The following is an 18,427-nucleotide window of genomic DNA, read 5'->3' as shown; positions in this document are numbered from 1 at the left end:
GCCTTTTATTTGGGGTTCTTGAGAGCGTCTCCTACTCTAGTTCATTTGCATTTAAAGCTTGCTCATTACATTTAATTGTTAAACTTGTGCTGGGTCACATTTTTTTTTCTAAAGATGTAAGCCTCCAAAATGCATGGAGCATTTTATTATGTGTACTTTGCATTTTTCATGTCAAAGCACAGGAGTCACACCAATATCAGATACAGTAATTGGTGGTATTTGTCCTCTCTCTCTGAACTTATATTTTTTGCATTGCAGATATTGATGAGTGCAAGGTTATTCATGATGTCTGCCATAATGGAGAATGCATCAATGAGAGAGGCTCATATCGCTGCCACTGTAAAACTGGCTATACTCCAGATATAACAGGCACCCTTTGCATAGGTAGGTTTTCCATTGTTTTACACATGCTGGTACATAACTGCAGAGATAAACATGGAAGGAGATTTACAGGAATAAAAAATGAAGGTTTTCTGTCATCATAAGAAAACAAAACATCACTTTGTTACCAGACTTGGGGAAGATATTTTTGCACAAAATATTCTCCTGGATATTTTTAAGTCTTCATTAGCAATCACCAAAGAGTCTGTGTTTTGTTCTTGTTTTAGATCTGAATGAATGTAACCAATCCCCTAAGCCTTGCAATTTCATCTGCAAGAACACAGAAGGGAGTTACCAATGTTCATGTCCAAAAGGGTACATTTTACAAGAGGATGGGAGAAGCTGCAAAGGTAAAAACTGAAAAGGAAACATTTGCCTGGTGGAATTTTACGTTACTCAAACCAATAGCTACCCAGAGACCTGACAAAGGGTCTGACTCTGGTGTAAATCAAGAGTATCGCTGCTAAACTCAGCTGTCTACAACTGGAGTAAACATGAGAGCACAGTCATACGCAGAAACATTGTAGACTGCTGGAATATTCCAGCAACAGTAACTTTAGCAGCAAGTATTTTTTCAGATTTTTCTCTCTCAGTATTTGCTCCATGGTAGAAAATAACTTCTCTCCTGATTTAAGCCATGCCATGCAATAATTAATTAACTTTAATTAATGCCAGTTATTGCATCTCAGACTGAATGCTTGCAACAAAAAGACCAACTAGTTCTGCAATGCTCTGTTAAGTAGTGTTTAACTATTCCTTCAGTGCTGAATAAGAGAGGGCAATGCAGGGGAGAGAATTAAAATGTTCATTGCATTTTGATTTATTTATGTAATGCCTTTAATATCAAAGGGCTGAGTAGAGCTGATGTAGGAGATAAGAGCAATTCTAAACTTGGCATACGAAAGGCCATTTTACCTTGTTATTATTGTTTAAGTATTTCCTTTGGAATTACAGCTCACTTCAATTAGATAACAGCTTATATCCTGCCCAGGCAGCTTTGGGAGACAATTGATTTCACTGGGAGCAGGCACTTATTATGTAGCACTATCTTTCATACAAATGATAATGATGGCCCTGATGCTGCAGTGTGTTCCCTTAGTGTAGAGCATAACGTGCATCCAACATACTATTTAATATAGTAGGAGTGCATGTGAAGGGAACTAGGAGCTATTGCAGGATTGGAGAGTTGCCCTAAAAATGTTTTCACAGGATAAAGTACTGCAGACCACAGGACAGCACATGACATAAATTAAAGAAATTCTGGACCAGATTTTCAAGTGGGTGTGGCTCATTTGCATATATATATTTAAAAAAATGTGTATCCAAAAGTGTTCCCACAATATTGTCAGGGTTGTCCCTAGGTAGGTGTGGGATGTGGACAACCTGTCCCCCAGTGCCACAAGCCCAGGGCAACCCCTGCTACAGGCCCTATTCCTGCGCCCCCTCTCCACTAAGGAATGCAAGCCAGGGGATTACTAGGGAGGCCTGGTGAGAGGCGGCATCAGGTGTTGGCTGCCACCACTCACTGCAGTGATTGAAGCTGGTGCAATCTGGCAGCCTGCTCCTCTTTGCCCTGCTGTCCTCTTCCACCCACTGTGCTCTGCTTCACCATGGCAGCATGGCATTAGGAAGAGGAATGCCCCTGGACTGGGGCAGGGCTTTCTGTTTCCTGCTGCCAGGAGGAGTTGGAGTGCAGTGGGCAGGGAGAGGTGGCAGGATGGAGCAGAGCAGGCTGTTGGGTTGATTTAGCACCCCTGGCCACAGTGAGTGTCAGAGGGAGGGGCTGACCCCTGCTGTCACCCCACAGTGGCTCCCCCACGTAATCCCATTGGTCCTGTCCATAGGACAGTTGAGGTGGCCACCATGGGGTCCCTAAAAGCATGGGACCTGGGGAGGCCTTCCTGAATTGTCTTATGTATGGGACAGCTCTGGGTATTGTGCATCTTTACCAGAAGTACTCATATAATTGGATATTGGCAGGTGTAAATAAATATTTAAGTGCACAACTACCTAATTGCATATGCAATTGCAGTAAATGTATGTGCACTTGCAGATGTGTAAATGCACAGGTAGCTGTTTGCAGATGGAGCCCCACCTCTCAGCATAGAATAAATTAGTTCTGTAGGATGAATACATGTTAGCATTCAGCCATAAAGCCAACAGCAAAATGGAAGTTACTGGTCATAGAGAAAATTTCACCATTTTTAAGATGAAATTTGAAGAGAGATGGAAATTGGACAAGATGTAGCAATAAAGACTCTCCCAGGTGTCAAACCCTGCAGAGAGAGGGGTCCCTGGGACCCTTGGTTTTGTGAAGAGAGACAAAGAGGAGGCAGGTTGCTAGAAAAGCAGAGCCAGTGGCATGGAGGAGAGGCAGAATATCCCTGAACTGGATCTGCACGGGGCACCAGTGCAGCTGTTTGAGAAGAGAGATTGATTGGTATTTCCTCTGCGTACTAATGTGAGGGCAGGCAGCAAGAGTGCAGAGCTTGACTGTAGTGCACTGAGACAGGAGAAGGCCGCAGAGCTAAAACCTGCCTTAGGCAAGGGGAAGAGAAATGAAGACACAGATGAGGACTGTGGATGAGTTGGAGTCAAAGCAGTTACATGTCTAGGCATTATAGACTCAGAGACTTTAAGGCCAGAAGGGATGATCATGATCATCTAATCTGGCCACCTGCATGTGGCTGGCCACAGAACCTCACCTGCACACTCCTGCAGTAGGCTGTAACCTCTAAATTATTGACTCTTCCTGCCAGAAGACAGCTTTGTAGACAGGAGAGTTGTGGAACAAAGATCAAGGTCAAGCATGATGCCAAGATTATTCAGAGATGGGCATCAACGAAGGAAACAAACTGTAGTTTCCTCTTATTTACCTGAAGCTCTCCTGTCCCACTAGCCAACGATGGGCAAAGTATATGCCAGGCAAAGTCCTCTGCCTTCCAGCACATTCTGCTCTGCTAGAGCACTGGGCCAAGCCTGTGCAATATACTTCTACATTTCACTCTTCTAAGAAATATTTGTACACTGAATTGCTAACTTGCAGACAGCTCTCAGCGTCTACTGCACTGAAATGGGTCAGCACCTTGGTAGGGACTGAACATGGAAGGAGTGTTGGCTTTCTCTTCCAGATCTCGATGAATGTGCAACAAAACAGCATAACTGCCAGTTCCTGTGTGTCAACACTATAGGGGGCTTCACATGTAAATGTCCTCCTGGTTTCACACAGCATCATACAGCATGTATTGGTAAGTGACTTTGGATGTTACTCTTCGTTGAGTGGAAACTCCAGTTTCAGGGTTCTTAACACATTTCACTGTTGACAGTGTTGTAACAAGATGGTGAGTTCATCTTCCAGAAAAAACAAGGTGCAAAAACTGAGGCTGTTTAGCCTGAAATACTGGGCCATACTCTGCTCCCTCTTTCACTGTGACAACCGCATGGGATGAATTTGGCCTAACAGGTTTGTACAATCTGGATGTTCACCTCAGTATTCTTTGCTCCCATCGCATCAGTGTCCATGTGGGGAGAAGAATGTCAGTCAAGATCCAGGATGGAGATTTCAGAGTAGTTTCCTTCACAGTCTATCTCCTATTAGTATTGTCAAGTGGAAAGAGGGGACTTCTCTCTCCTATTTCTTTGGTGCATGGTGCACAATGGAAAGGAACATGCTGTCGGTGTCTTGTCACTTACATTTCTTTTCTGCTTTTCATGCACTCTTCTCCTCTAGACATTCCTGAATGATTGTCTTCAAGATTAATAATCACCTGGCAGAGTGGTGCTAACATTTCACTTTTTTTCTTTTAGATAATAATGAATGTGCCTCTGAAATCAATCTGTGTGGGGCAAGAGGTATTTGCCAGAACACACCAGGAAGCTTCACTTGTGAATGCCAGCGTGGCTTTTCCCTTGACCAGACTGGAGTCAGCTGTGAAGGTAAGCACAGAAATAGAATGGACAGTTCAGTGTCTCTAGTCTTCTCTTGCCTAACATGAGCAGGGGGCATCCAACACCCTAAAGTCAAAGAAAACAACATATAGGCTGTGTCTACATGGGCACAAATCTTCAAAATAGCCATATATTCAATTCCATATTCAATTCAGCGCCTCATTAGCATTAGGACACTTCCGGCCGCAGTGCTTCGAAAGCGCGTGGCTGGGCGCGGCTACATGGGAGTCCTTTTCAAAAGGACCCACACCTTTCGAAATCCCCTTATTCCAATCAGTGAGTGGGATAAGGGGATTTCAAAAGGTGCCAGGGTCTTTTTGGAAAAGGACCCCTGTGTAGCCACGTTGAGCCACGCGCTTTCGAAGCGCCGCGGCCGGAAGCGTCCTAATGCTAATGAGGCGCTGAATATTCAATTCAGCGCCTCATTAGTAATCTTCGAAATGGCCATTAGCATGGCTATTTTGCAGATTTGTGCCCGTGTAGACACACCCATAGATTTGCATCTCTTCACAGTGAAATTTGGGAATACGAGAGTTCTCCCCAGGGCATAATGAGATGATGCACTTCCGTTTGTGTGGAGTCAAGTGCCTCTGCTCCAAGCGGAACATGGCAAAGTGGCTTCCTGCTGAATTTTACCTCAGTACCTCAGTATTCGTGAAATTCTTTCCTTCCCATGCATAGGCAGTGAATTATATGGACCTGGCGCCAACCATAGTTGGGCTTGTACCTTCAGAGTGTCCTGTCCATAGCCAGAGGGACTAGCAAAGGGCCTGGCGCCAGCAGCAGCAAGTGACCTGGCCCTGTCCTGCCCAGCCCCACTGCACCAGTTCCTGACATTGCTCGGGTCAAGGGGGCACAAGCTATAAAGAGGAAGGGCAGAGGTTTCAGGGAAGGGGTGGAATGAGGGAAGGGCCAGGGCAGAAAGGCACTTATCCTGGGCTCTACACTCCCCTAGAGATAGACGTAGTGTGTCAGAGGAGCGTGGGGGCAGGGGGGCTCATCCAGGGCAATGGGGGGTTGTTAGTGGGGCAGGATCATCCTGTGGGAGAGAGGGACAATCCCCCTGCCTCTACCCCCACTCCACTCAAGCCTCCATCCCACCTCTTTCTGGCTTCCATACCCTCCTCCGAGCAACATCAGGAGTCAGTCAGGCAGGCTGGGGCCAGGTCACTCGCTGCTAGCAGTGCAAAGCCCCCCAGAAACTCACAGTCTGTCCTGAACCCCCGTGTCTCACTTGAAGTGTGGGGGCCCCAAAAAACACAGGGCCTGGGGCAGTTGCCCTTGTCCATCCTATGGATGGCATGACTCTGCTTGGACCAGTTCTGGGCACCACCAAACATTATACAAACCTAGACCCATGTTCCCATGGGAGTTACTGCCATTTGTAGATCAACATTGACATATGTTCCAACTATAGGATGTCTAGAAGGCAAAACATAGACAGTGGGTTTAGATTTTCTGATGGTTTTGTCTGTGAGTGTGAAAGGAAATTCTGCTGTGTGGTCCTGGTGACAACAAAGACTGCTCGACCTAGTTCAATGGGATATGCCAAAAATCAGTTAGGCCACATATGCATGTCCCATAGAAGAAGGAGACAATAACTGTATTTGATGTAAGTATGTAAAAAAAAAACTCACAAAGATTGGTCTCAGGCTGCTTCGACACTCATCTCCTCCTGTCAGAGGAGGCATAGTAATGAGGCAATTCGAAGCAGGCTAATGAGGCGCTAATGTGAATACTAGGTGGGAGTAAGGAAATGTTGAAGTGGGGCGCTTATTTTGAAGCTGCCCCCCTCTGCACCATCAATCTGCAATTCGAAGTCTGCACTTTGAAATTTGTGTGGCCGCCACTATGCTAATACTAATGACGTGCTGAATATGCATGCTAGCGCCTCATTAGCCTGCTTTGAATTGTCTCATTACCATACCCCTCTGATGAGAGGTACAAGTGTAGAAGCATCCTCAGCTATGCATTTTCACTTCCTTCGGAATAAGCAGGAGCTCTACTCAGTTATTTGCAGACATTTGCATCCATGGGCCAGTTTAGAGTAGTAAGCAAGTGAATACAACGCCATTGACTTAAACCAGCTCTGAATTTGGCTTTCCAAGGCTAGTTTAGAAGAAGTATTATAGTACGACGCACAAAGGAGCACTGTACAAAGTCATTTTCAGCATGTAATTTATTTCTTGCATGTGGAACGTAGAAGTGTGATTGATGAAGGGTAATAGAATTTGTGAAGAAAAAGTAACAGAGAGGAAGCTGTGCTAGTCTACACACTATCAAAACAAAAAGCAGACAAGCACAAAGAATCAAAAACAGTAAGCAAGGAGGACAAATCAGAAAAAGATAATCAAGGTGAGCAAATCAGAGAGTGGAGGGGTTGGGGGGAAGGTCAAGAATTAGACTTGGCTCAATCTAATTCTGGACCTTCCACCCAACTGTTTTTGGTTCTCTGTGCCTTAAGTATTGAGTCTGTTCTGGTCTGGCTATGGTCTGAAGAAGTGAGTCTGTCCCATGAAAGCTCACCTAATAAACTATTTTGCTAGTCTTTAAAGTGCTACTTGACTGCTTTTTGTTGTGAAGAAAAAGAATCAGGAAGCTAGAACCTGAAATTTTTGATAAAATCCAGTCCTTTTTAATGACAAATTTTATTTAATCTTATCATTTATATTTAAAATGCACATTACGTTCTTTCTTAAATGGGCCTTCATTTAAATTTTTTTCTGCCAGTGCTCCCAGTGATAAAAATCTCTCTCCGTTTATAAGGAATGCAACCATATTTATTGTATACAGCTTAAATTCTCAGGAAAATTTCCGCTGTTTCTAGGATACCCTATTTTCAGTTTTTAAAGTATTTTAAAATAGATGATCCCATTTTGTGTCATAAAATAATTCCCAAATGATGAGAGAACTAACACAACAAGCCAGTGATGTTAACTTACTCCTTTTCTGGTATTCCTGTCTGGTAGTTTTATGCTGCCCTTCCTGTTTGCTCACTTTTCTCAAATTCTCCTCACTAATCACATGACACTGCTTTGGAGGATAGCAGGAGTATAAAGAAAAAAACCAAGCCATGGAAAATACTGTATCATTTAATAACTCTGCTAAATAGAGATAATTCTTACAACTCAGACTGTGTGTAACCCTTTTAGATGTTGATGAATGTGATGGAAACCACCGGTGCCAGCATGGTTGCCAGAATATAATTGGAGGATACAGGTGTAGCTGCCCACATGGATATCTCCAGCATTACCAGTGGAACCAATGCGTTGGCAAGTCATTTTTCATTAACAAAATAAAATACAGCATAACTGTGTTAGCAACAAGACTGGGAGGGGTTGTCTCTGTATTTTTTAAGCCATGTGTTTCGTTAAACTCTGTCCAAGAGGATGCAAACCTGGTAAAATACTGAGCCCCTCTTGTGACATTCTGAGCACTCTCAACTCCCACCAAAATCCAATGCTTAAAGACTGGCATTAGCACACACTTAGCTCTTAGTAAGTAGTTTCATTGACTTCAAGGGACCTACTACTCATATGCCTCAGAACTTGGTTGACTCAGACATGCCCTGAACGCAGCTCACCTGGCTCGGCTACCCCTCACTCAGACCAGACGCTCACTGAGACTTGATGACACGAAGGAACAGACAAAATCAAACCCTGTGTTTTGGATTGTGATAGACCTGTAAGATTAAACTTCAAGCACCATACTTCATAAGCATCTAGTATTCCAGGACAATCCTGCTCCATCTGCTCCTCTGTGTTTTAGCTGCAGTCCCACAGGCGGACAGTTGTGTCTGAGCGCTAGCTTTAAAATCTGCTGCGATCATATGTGTGAGTAAATGGTTCTCCTAATGCTTCCTGGAGGTTTGTTCATATTACAGATAGGAAACATGATTTGTCAAAATTCAGGCAGATTTGACTGTGCCTTTCTCAAGATACTTCCCCAAAGCCAGGGCCATCCTTTGGCATACGCAGAACAGGCAGCTGTGTGCTCTGTAGGTGGGACTCCAGCTGGGCATAGGGCCAGGGCCAGTGCTACAGGCCCATGTGGCAGATGGAACCCTGGACACAGGGCTGGCGGCAGGTGGGAACACACACAAAATGTGGGAGTGCCGCAGAACCCCACTAGTTCCTATACCTTCTTGCCCATTTCTCGCAGCCCTAAGTGATGTCCCCACCCCATGGAGAGGCCACTGCTCCTCCGTTCCTTCTTCCGCATCCATGTAGGGCTCTATAAACCACAAGGATGGCTCTACCGAAAGCTTAGGGGGAAGGTTTGCAAAGAGCACTTGCCCAGCTCTGTTGCTGCTCTTGGTTCTTCAGTATGTTAAGAAATAGTCACCTGCAGATTAAAGTGAAACATTTGCTCCCCTCTAAAATTTGGTTTTCTATCCCAAGTCTCTGTGATCCACATTAGTGAAGTTGCTTAGAGGACATTACTCTTCAGTGTGATTGTAGCAGACAGATATACGCCCCATGCGTCTCAGATGTCATTGGAAAGAGCACTGTATTATATTGCAGCGGGACACCAGGAACGCGCTGTATACAAATAAGAGACACATTGAAGTTTTTTCTGCTGGCTTGGATTACAACCTGATTTGGCTGGGCTCTACAGAAGATGCAGTTTTACATGGGTGGATAAAGCAATATGTAGGATAACCCCACTTTGAGAACTGAGGGCCTCATAACTCTTCATTTGGCTTGGTTTGCTTTTAAAAGTATATAAAAATGCCTTAACATTATTGTTCGGCTGCTCTAGGGAGGTCTCTGCTTTTAATTATGCTTACCAAACTTTCTGACGTATTACACAGCCCTGGATGGGGAGTCTGGATGTTTTTGCTGCAATGCTCACTGTGTTTTACATGTAGGGGAATTTGAGGTTAATTCAGAAAGTGTTTGGTTATGGAAAGATTTGATTAAATGTGGGAGGAGTGGGAGAGTTGATTTAAATTAGAATTGAATTCACCCTTTTTAAAGCACCTGAAAGTATAAGCTGTAATTTTTGTCTGTCTTGAATATAAAGGCTGGAGGAGCTCTTTCAAAAATCTTTCAGGGGGACCTTTATTGCTTGCAATTGAAACTCTCATCTGGCAGGGTGATTCCACAATTCATGTGCTACCAATTTTTATTAGAAATAATGAGCCCCTGATAAGTAAATCTGATGCAAATGGATCCTCTCTAAAGGGTATATTTGCTATATCTATTCTTCCATTGGAATTTCCTCCTCACAATCCCCCTTACAAATAGAAATCAGTAAATTCTAATCATTCAAAATTAGGTAAAATGAGTTCACCTTGCCTAGGTGCAGTGCTTGCTGTAAACTTCTTCTAGCTCGAACTTACTTTACTTCATAAAGTGGGCAATATAAACATGAGTTCAGCTGCAATGAAGCATGTAGGTTCAAGCCATAGTTAGTGACGTAGAATCCAGACCTGCCCTAATTTTAGTTAATAACAAAACTCCCATTGACCTCAGGGAGTCACGATCAGGCTCTAGATTTTAATGTTTCCTGACTGTAAGAATACAAATGTCTTCAGTGTGGTTAGATATTAACCTGGGGGCCCTGGGCATACCACGGGAAGAATTTGTGTCATAGGCTTTTGCAAGACCTTTCCTTCATGTAATTTGGCAATCTTGACTCTGCAAACCATGTGTCTTTTTGACCCTATTACATGAAGCGTACAGGGACTTTTTGAAGTTTCTGCAACGCACATTTAGTTAATCACTGAAGAATGCTCTGGTTCCTCCCATGTCTCGTACAATATACGATTGCTTCTCTAGCCCAGGCGATTCTGTTGTGTGCCAAGCCGTAACTCAGTATTGCAAGAAATGTAAGAGACTGCTTTAGCTATTTGTTCTATATTTTAAACTTTTTCACAGAACAGCAGCAGTCATAGCATCAGGCACCATGTCTGAATTTGCTCCGTTATCCAGGTTAGGCCTTTCTAAAGCTACAAAGGAGAGGGATAGGTTGAATTAGTCCTAAAAATAAAAGCCAGTCTCTTATCTGCTGTTCTTTCCTTCCAGATGAAAACGAATGCCTCAGTGCACACATTTGTGGAGGAGCATCTTGTCACAATACTTTGGGAAGCTATAAATGTATGTGTCCTACCGGATTTCAGTATGAACAGTTTAGTGGAGGTTGCCAAGATGTCAATGAATGCAGTTCTCCACAAGCCCCATGCAGTTATGGTTGTTCAAATACTGAAGGTGGCTATGTCTGTGGATGTCCACCTGGTTACTTCAGAATAGGACAAGGGTAAGGGCTTCTCATATTTAAACTCATGGACCTTGGGGGCAAGAGCTGCTCCCTTGCCTTTGGCTTTGGAGTTGCAGAACCACTGGCAGCAGAGCTTCTGGGAAAGGGGTAGGATTTGGGAAGGCCTGCAAGAGTGTCACTCTCCCTCCTGTGCTTGGAGCTAAGCTCTGCAAGGGAGATGAGGCAGGGCCAGAGGAGTGGTGAAAGAGGGGATGCAGTATCTACAGCCATATGAATTCTCTAATCCTTGCCAAGGACGTTTGGCTCAAGGACACAAACGATACAATGAGCTGGAGTAATGTCTGCTGAGCCACTCTTGTGAGGAAGGAACATTCGTTTCTTCCTTTTGTTTTGCTACAGAGAACCCAAGTGCTGAGCCCATCTCTAAGGACAGGGGAGTTGCGTAGGTCTAAAGACAATAAAAGTTACCCCAGACTTTTACTGATGATTATTTGAATGATATAGCCTTACTTTGGAATGATCCTGACTTTCTAGTTGAATGGCATCATAGATCCAAAGGAATGAATTTCTGTATATCTTTATGATGGTGTGAGCATTAGAGAATAATGCTCATGTGCAACCTGCAAAATACAGGCCTGGGTCTGTAACACTATATCCACAGACATTATGAATCTTATTTTGAGTTTAGGGTGCCATGTAGACATAGCCTAAGTATTTTAGCACCTAAAATTCTAGTAGCTTCATTGGGACTTTTAGGTGTGGGAAGAATCTAAGCACAGGCCCTTTGGTGGATGGGACAAAACTCCTGGCTTAAAATTTCAAAATGGACAACTGATATCTGGGTGTCCAACTTGAGGCACTTGAGCTGAGAGATTCAGTGCTTCCTGAAGGCCCCATCAAGGTGTCTCAGATTGGGCATCTGAAAATCACTGGCTACCTTTGAAAATCTGAGCCTGTGTTTATAAATCATTAAGCATTAACATGGGGCCAAACACTGCAGACCTGTCTTTAGGCAAAACCCCATTGGGCCAGTTTCTCTGAAGCCAGAGTATCACTCAGAAGAGAATTCGACCTGTTGGTTACAAAAGGAATTTTGCCTGAGAAAAGACTGTTGAATTGGGTATGGGTTTTGTGTGTGTGTTACAGTGATATAGGTTCTTAAGATTGTATGGAGTTTGGGGTTTGTTTTTTTTTTGATGGGTGGAGCTAATTTCTTGGAACTAATTTGCACTTCCTAATTCATCAGGCATTGTGTTTCTGGAGTGGGACTGGGCAAAGGTCATGGTCAAGAGTTGCTGGTCAGTGGTGAAGTAGATGACAATTCTCTCTCCCCCGAGGCGTGCTACGAATGTAAAATCAACGGTTATCCCAAGAGAGGAAGGAAGCGTAGAAGCACAAATGAAACCATTGCAAATGAAGACGAGGTAATTGTCCTTCTTGGGGAGGGATTTGGGCTGTTTTCTGAGAGCTAGAATGAGGGTCAGAGGGTGCACAGAAAGAATCCAGAGGGAACAAGTCAGACCGCAACCAGACATGCCAATTCAGCATCACCCAAGGAGTTGATCTGGGCTCGTCTGTGGGAGACTTCCTGAAGATGCTCCATCAGGAAGAGGTTAATTGCAGAGTATCCTAACATTCTTGCTCATGTTGTTTTCTTGTCAAACATGAAAGCTAAATGCCCACTGAAGTCTCCACCAAGGGTTGAGCTGAAGAGAGGGACAGGTCTCAGTGCCAGAGGACAGCATGAGTGTGGAATGTGTTTGTGACCTTGTGGTCTCAAAACAAGGACGCTTAGTTTTAGAAGCGGGCAAGTCCCCCACTGAAAGGGACTAAGCTGAGCCTGGAATAGGTGGGTCCCTCCAAAGAACATACTGTATTCTAGAGGCTAACAACTGAAACTGGGTGGATTCTTATGCATCCAGTCATAGCAGCTTTTCACAAGGTATGGGAACGTGCTTCTGGTCACTCACAACTCTGGCTTCAGGCCAAAAGCTGTCAGAGACAGTTCTGCAAATAGTGTTCTCCCTGTGTGGCCCAGATAGCAGAGCTGGAAGCTGAATTTGGAGAATTGTTGGAAGGTCACTGGAGTGAGCAGTTGGTTTAATATACTACTTTTGGTTGGGTAACTGTGAAATTTAAATAACTGCAACCTGCTGTGATACTCAGAGAACTCCCCCTCTCTATTTTCATTGGCTTCTTGCACCAAAGAATAACAGGTGACGCCACCTGTATTTATATGAATAACAGTGTCGTGTGACTAGTTGTATCTATTTACAAGTCCCCTTTCACTCAGCACAGTGGGAGATTGTTTTCTTTTCATTTTTAGCAAGCACTTCTTAAAATAGATTCAAAGGAAAACAAACACTACATTGACCACATCCTAATGGTTTGTTTTGAATTGACAATAGCAAGAAGCTTCAGTGTTAAGCTGCTATAAGCCTATTCTGTTCTTCACCTACCTAGTGCAAAAAAAAAAAAGTTTAGATTCCTACTGTTTACAGCACTTTACAATGCCTTTGCACAGGAAGCCATAGTGGCAGGTTCAATTTTGCATGTATGTTGACCAACTGCTTCATTTTGACTTAGGAAGAATTCTCACTCACCTTGATGAGAGATTTGTGTAACTGCAGACTTCAGGATGTGGCTTCTTTCATAGTTTCAAAGGCCAGAAGGGACCATGTGATCATCTGATCTGAACTCTAGTATAATGCAGGCCAAAGGACTTCCTTCAACGGAGTTATACTATGAACTTCATGTTGTTATTTTTCAGAAATTTTAATTATTAGAAATGGCAGCAGATCCAAGGTCATTTAATTCATCCCCGTCCATCTTCTCTAGCTGAAATAAAACAGCTGTAAACTGACAGTGGCTGAATTTCCATTAAAATGCACACAGGCTGCAAGGGAATGGATGGTTGCTATGGTCATAAAAAGGTATCTTGGAATTGGAAAAGCTTCAGAGAAGGGCAATGAAAATGATAGGGGTATGGAAAGGTTTCCATATGAGGAGGGATTAATAGGACTAGGCCTTTTCATCTTGGAAAGGAGATGACAAAGGTGGGGTATGATCTGAGTTCTGCAAATGGGTGACGGGATGCATCACTTGATTCCCTGTTCTGTTCATTCAGTCTGGGGCCCCAGGCATTAGTTACTGTTGGAAGACAGATACTGGGCTAAATGGACATTTGTCTAACCCAGTATGACTGTTCTTATAGTCTTCAGGTTATATGGATTTCTCATAATTCTGAAAATACATTTCTTTTAGTTTTGAGTTGCACCTCGTGATGGGTGTAACCCAGAGAATTTTAAAGGGCCTCCTACAATGTCCCTATCCCTCGTGCACACTTAACAAGCTATGTGTCCTATATGCTTTCATCTTACATATATTTGTACATGCAGATATTTCATCTTTTTCTGTGTTAACACTGGGTATCAGGGATGACTTTCACACATGTAGAATAGGTCATGTTTGTGTGAGCAATCCAACAGTTGTATACATGGGTAGTTGTTCCTCATGTGCAAATATAAGGGAGGTTTGCCCACGCAAAGGGGTTTTGGATGCATTTTTCTGGACCCCTAGAAATTGGTGAAAAAATGTGTAAACACACAAGGTCAATGAATTAGTAAATCACAATAAATATACTTGAAGAAGAAGCTGTGAAGAATGTGAAACAAGCTGGAATGCTCCAGTTTGATAGCTGTTCCTAAAAATCATCAGGATATCAAAGCTTAGCATGTTTGCTGGCAGATGAAATTTAATATAATTTCAGCTGACATTCTTTTATGGTTCCTGAAACTCTGCCTTAGAGAAATATTGCTAATATATCAATGGAGTTTAGCTTGTCTTACATGAGCTCAATCACCTTGACTTAGACTAATCGGCAATGGAGCCACAGGTATAATTTCGCCCTTAGATAGATGTACACACACTGTCTTTGACAGAGTGATGGTGCTAAAAACAGTAGCATAGAAACTGCAGTGAAGGTGGTGGGAGACATTAGCCAGCCTGAACACAATCCCATCCAAGACTTAGGTTGTATTCAGGGTACTTAACCCTCGTTGGCACTAGCAACAACAGCTAGGCTGCTATTTTAGTGCACTATCTCAGTCAAAGCCAGTGCATATACATCTGTCTAAGTAGGAAAACACACTTCTGACTTCAGTGTAGGCAAGAGATAACCCATACACAGAATGCTTGTTGCAAGTAACTTAAGACTTTCTCTTTTGCCTTCATCCACAAGACAAACTGCATAATACTGCTCTGACCTAGACCTCAACAATTCAGTTGGAGCTAATGCAATTGCCTGGGGTATAGGACAGGCACCAGTACAGTTTTCAACTTTTTTGTTAAATGGCCTCCTAAGTTGGAAAGAAATATTTTATAAATGTATGAAACTGTTTTCTGACAAAGCAGAAACTAATGTTATATTTCTTGTACAGGATCAACCTGAAATGGAACCAGAGGTCAGCCTGGCCAGTTGGGATGTTGAAAAAACAGCCATCTTCTCCTTCAACATTTCTGGGCTTAACAACAAAGATCGCATCCTGGAACTTCTTCCTGCTCTCACAACACTGACAAATCACAACCGATATTTAATTGACTCTGGAAATGAAGATGGTTTCTTTAGAATCAATCAGAAGGAAGGCATAAGCTACCTTCATTTCACAAAGAAGAAGCCAATGCCTGGAACCTACTCTTTACAAATCAGTAGTACTCCACTCTATAAAAAGAAGGAACTTAGCCAGCTTGAAGACAAACATGACAAAGACTACCTCAGTGGTGAGCTGGGAGATAACCTGAAAATGAAAATTCAGATTTTGCTTCATTAATTCATCAACCAAAGACCAAATAATTAAAACCAAAGATAGATAGATAGACTGAATGTTCCACCCAATCAGATTCTCCATATCATAGGTACAGTCTTTCATGAGTACATTTGTCTGTATGAGCACTATTATATCATTACATAAGTAAGGTACAGGATGAATACCCTAGCTCAAAACAACCACTTTCTCAGGCTTCTTAAAAGTGTAGCTGAACTACCTTGATATGTTGAATCTTGAAAACTGGGACTTTTATCATTGGAAGTTGGCCACTCATGCTGAGACACATCCTTTCAGCAGAGGTACAGGAATGTGCTTTCAACTGATGGACTTCTCTATTTTTGTAATTCTTAAACTTTGCTTCTCCAACTACAACTTAATAGGTCAGCCATTTATGATATCCATTTGGTGCTAGTAAATTTTCAACCTAGATTTATAAATGCACTGTAATATTTACACAACTTAGAAGCCAAAATTGCAGTTATTCAGTCTACATACTTCAATCAACCAAAGTTAGCTCAGTAGTTTATCTCAGTTATGCCTATAATACCATACATGTAAATTAAGTGTGTGTATACTGTAATCATACTATTTTTATCAATGAAGCATTTGTAAACTAGATTAATAATACCCTTAATGTGAGGGTTTGTAATGGTGCTTATAAAGACCAACTACTTGTTAACTGTATACACAAACCTGATGACGACATTTCTGTGACTTACCAAAATGCACTGAGGTCAGTAGGGACCATTAAACACTCTCAGAAGTCAGATGACAATCAGTGCCATCCTACACCATGATGTTATGTAATAGATGTCAAGAGTACCCATAATCATTCATATCAACAAGGGTCCAACGTCACAATAAAACAGTGGGTTTTTTAGTTTATTCTGTGACTTTGTGTTCTTGCTAGTCCGTGTTCTTCAGTATGCTAGACTGAATGTTTGTGCTTCATGCATTCCTGTATAGTATGGGATATATTGTGTGAATAGATGATTCATTACTGAACACATGCATCTGTAGTTTATTCCGTCTTCCTACAGAGGAAGACAGAAGAGAAATCCAGAATTAATCACCAGACTAATTCAGGGGTGGTATTCTTTAAAATTAACATGTGACTCCCAAAGGGCAAGTTAGAACATTTCCAACAGTCCTGTCAGTCATTATTTCTAATAGCCAGAACATGCAAAATCAGATGTTAAATCATTATTTGGAAAACATGTGCCTTTCATTTCAAAAGTCTTGTCTCCAAAAGCCCCACTGGCGTGCACAAAGTATTCCATCCTTCTCTCTTCCTCCCAACATTGGTTGTCAAATAATCTGAGGCTGAATACAAAGAGATAATCCAATATTGAAATCAAATGCAAGTTGTATGACGTGTAACGTGAAAGTGTCAGTATTTGTCTGTAACGTGGTATAAGCTACCTCTTTATCAGGAAAAGAACATTCCATCGATATGTGACAATGTAATACTCCCCAAAAAAGAAAACAATTCATGCACAGAAAACACAGTGGAAAAACTTGATTGGACAGCATTGTAGTTGATATATGGAAATATAATGAGCCACAATAGTTTGTGGAAAGGAAATGTTCTGTAATAATCACTCAGAGGGGTATTTTCTGTAATCAGATTTCATCTTAGATATTCTTCTCCATAACTAGGTTAATAATGTGAAAAGAAGTTGGCACACAGAGGGTCACCATGATGTTTTCAATAGGCCATGTCTGCTTTTATTTACCATAGTGCCACAGTTTTGAACAGCATATTTTCCACATGTTGAATAGCTATAGCAGTTTTACAATTATAATGCCATTCCTATTTCAACAGAGAGTGTGACCATTTTTTTTACACCAGTGAAGGCATGTATATTAGAGTTTATAAGGCTTTTTTTTTCCTTTTCCTGTATAAAAACAACTGAGAGGAACTAAAAGATATTATTTTGGAGAGCTCTATAATGACACTGTCGAGCAGATTTATTGATTAATATTTAAATCTTTATGTAGTACCTTGTCATGCTGAACCATGTTTCATTGTACTCAGGTAGCCTCAGTGTTATCTGCACAACTCTGAAAATCTTCTTTGTTAACGGAAACAGGGAAGGGAAAAAAGACAGTTGGGAATAGGGTTACCAACCCTTCAGAAGGTTCTCTCTGTCAGCTAAACAGAATTTTTAAATTATTCCAATGTTGTGCTACAAAATTTTGACAATATCCCTTTAACAAAAACTAATGCCCAGTTCTGCAAATAGATGTGTGTACAAACACCCATGTCTCCCTCTTGGCAGGACTGGGCCCTGCATTGAGATTTGTCTCTGTATTCTTGTCAATGTCTTTTAAAACTATTAACTTCAATAATTACTGATGTGGGTTTAATTGTTTTCATTACTTCTGGCTTGGGCTGAACAGCAAAAAGCAATATTGCACTAACCCAGGGGTGTCTGTGGAACCTACAAGAGCAATTAAATACAATTGTTTTCTTTTGTTTGACTTGGTAGTGAGTTCACAGAGACTAACTGTAAGCAGAGGAGATGATTTAGTCTGGTTTTGTATGTAAAAGTTAGTTTTCATATTAGAGTTGGGGAAATGTTGATACTTTTTTTAGCTATTTAAAATATTCATGTGGCTTCTAGCCAGTGACTTTGGGCATAATTTATATCCATGTGCCAAAATAATATAATTTCTGGGTAACATACAGCTTAGCAAAAATGTCTTATTACTATATATATCAACCTGATCTCTTAGCTTGCTGTGTATTGTAACAGTATCTTGTACGCTTGACAGATGATTTGTATTTTGGCAGGACTTGACTATTTCCACAGTCGTCTTTTCAAAGTGTCTTGCAAAGAACCCAAACTGTTAATTTTTCTTGTAGCAGTGCTGAGACCAATCTCCAGGTAGCTGTTCTTTCTGGGATTTCCTATCAAAGTAATAAGTTAACACACATATTTCTAGCTTGTAGTTTAAGTGGGGGATCTATTACAGGCCACATAACTCGGAAAGCACAGGACTTGGTGCTAATGGGAAGAGGTGGTAAAAGTAACCGGAAAGTTACT

General features: G+C 41.9%; 1 protein-coding gene across 5 annotated transcripts in view; it reads left to right on the top strand.

Moving 5' to 3' along the window:
* The window catches only part of FBN1 (fibrillin 1), a 220,712-nt gene extending 204,450 nt beyond the window's left edge, over nucleotides 1-16,262 (top strand). For all 5 annotated transcript variants that reach the window (XM_075007180.1, XM_075007179.1, XM_075007176.1 and 2 more), the window contains exons 59-66: nucleotides 259-384; nucleotides 609-731; nucleotides 3,513-3,629; nucleotides 4,189-4,317; nucleotides 7,482-7,601; nucleotides 10,359-10,590; nucleotides 11,798-11,975; nucleotides 14,991-16,262. In XM_075007180.1, coding sequence (XP_074863281.1) covers nucleotides 259-384; nucleotides 609-731; nucleotides 3,513-3,629; nucleotides 4,189-4,317; nucleotides 7,482-7,601; nucleotides 10,359-10,590; nucleotides 11,798-11,975; nucleotides 14,991-15,380 — 1,415 coding nt within the window. In that variant the 3' untranslated portion in view covers nucleotides 15,381-16,262. The remainder of the gene's footprint in view (nucleotides 1-258; nucleotides 385-608; nucleotides 732-3,512; nucleotides 3,630-4,188; nucleotides 4,318-7,481; nucleotides 7,602-10,358; nucleotides 10,591-11,797; nucleotides 11,976-14,990) is intronic.
* Nucleotides 16,263-18,427: the final 2,165 nt, after the last annotated feature.

The sequence above is a fragment of the Carettochelys insculpta genome, chromosome 12 (genome assembly GCF_033958435.1).
Source record: "Carettochelys insculpta isolate YL-2023 chromosome 12, ASM3395843v1, whole genome shotgun sequence".
Lineage (NCBI taxonomy): Eukaryota > Metazoa > Chordata > Testudines > Carettochelyidae > Carettochelys > Carettochelys insculpta.
This window is presented reverse-complemented; position numbering and strand designations above follow the sequence as displayed.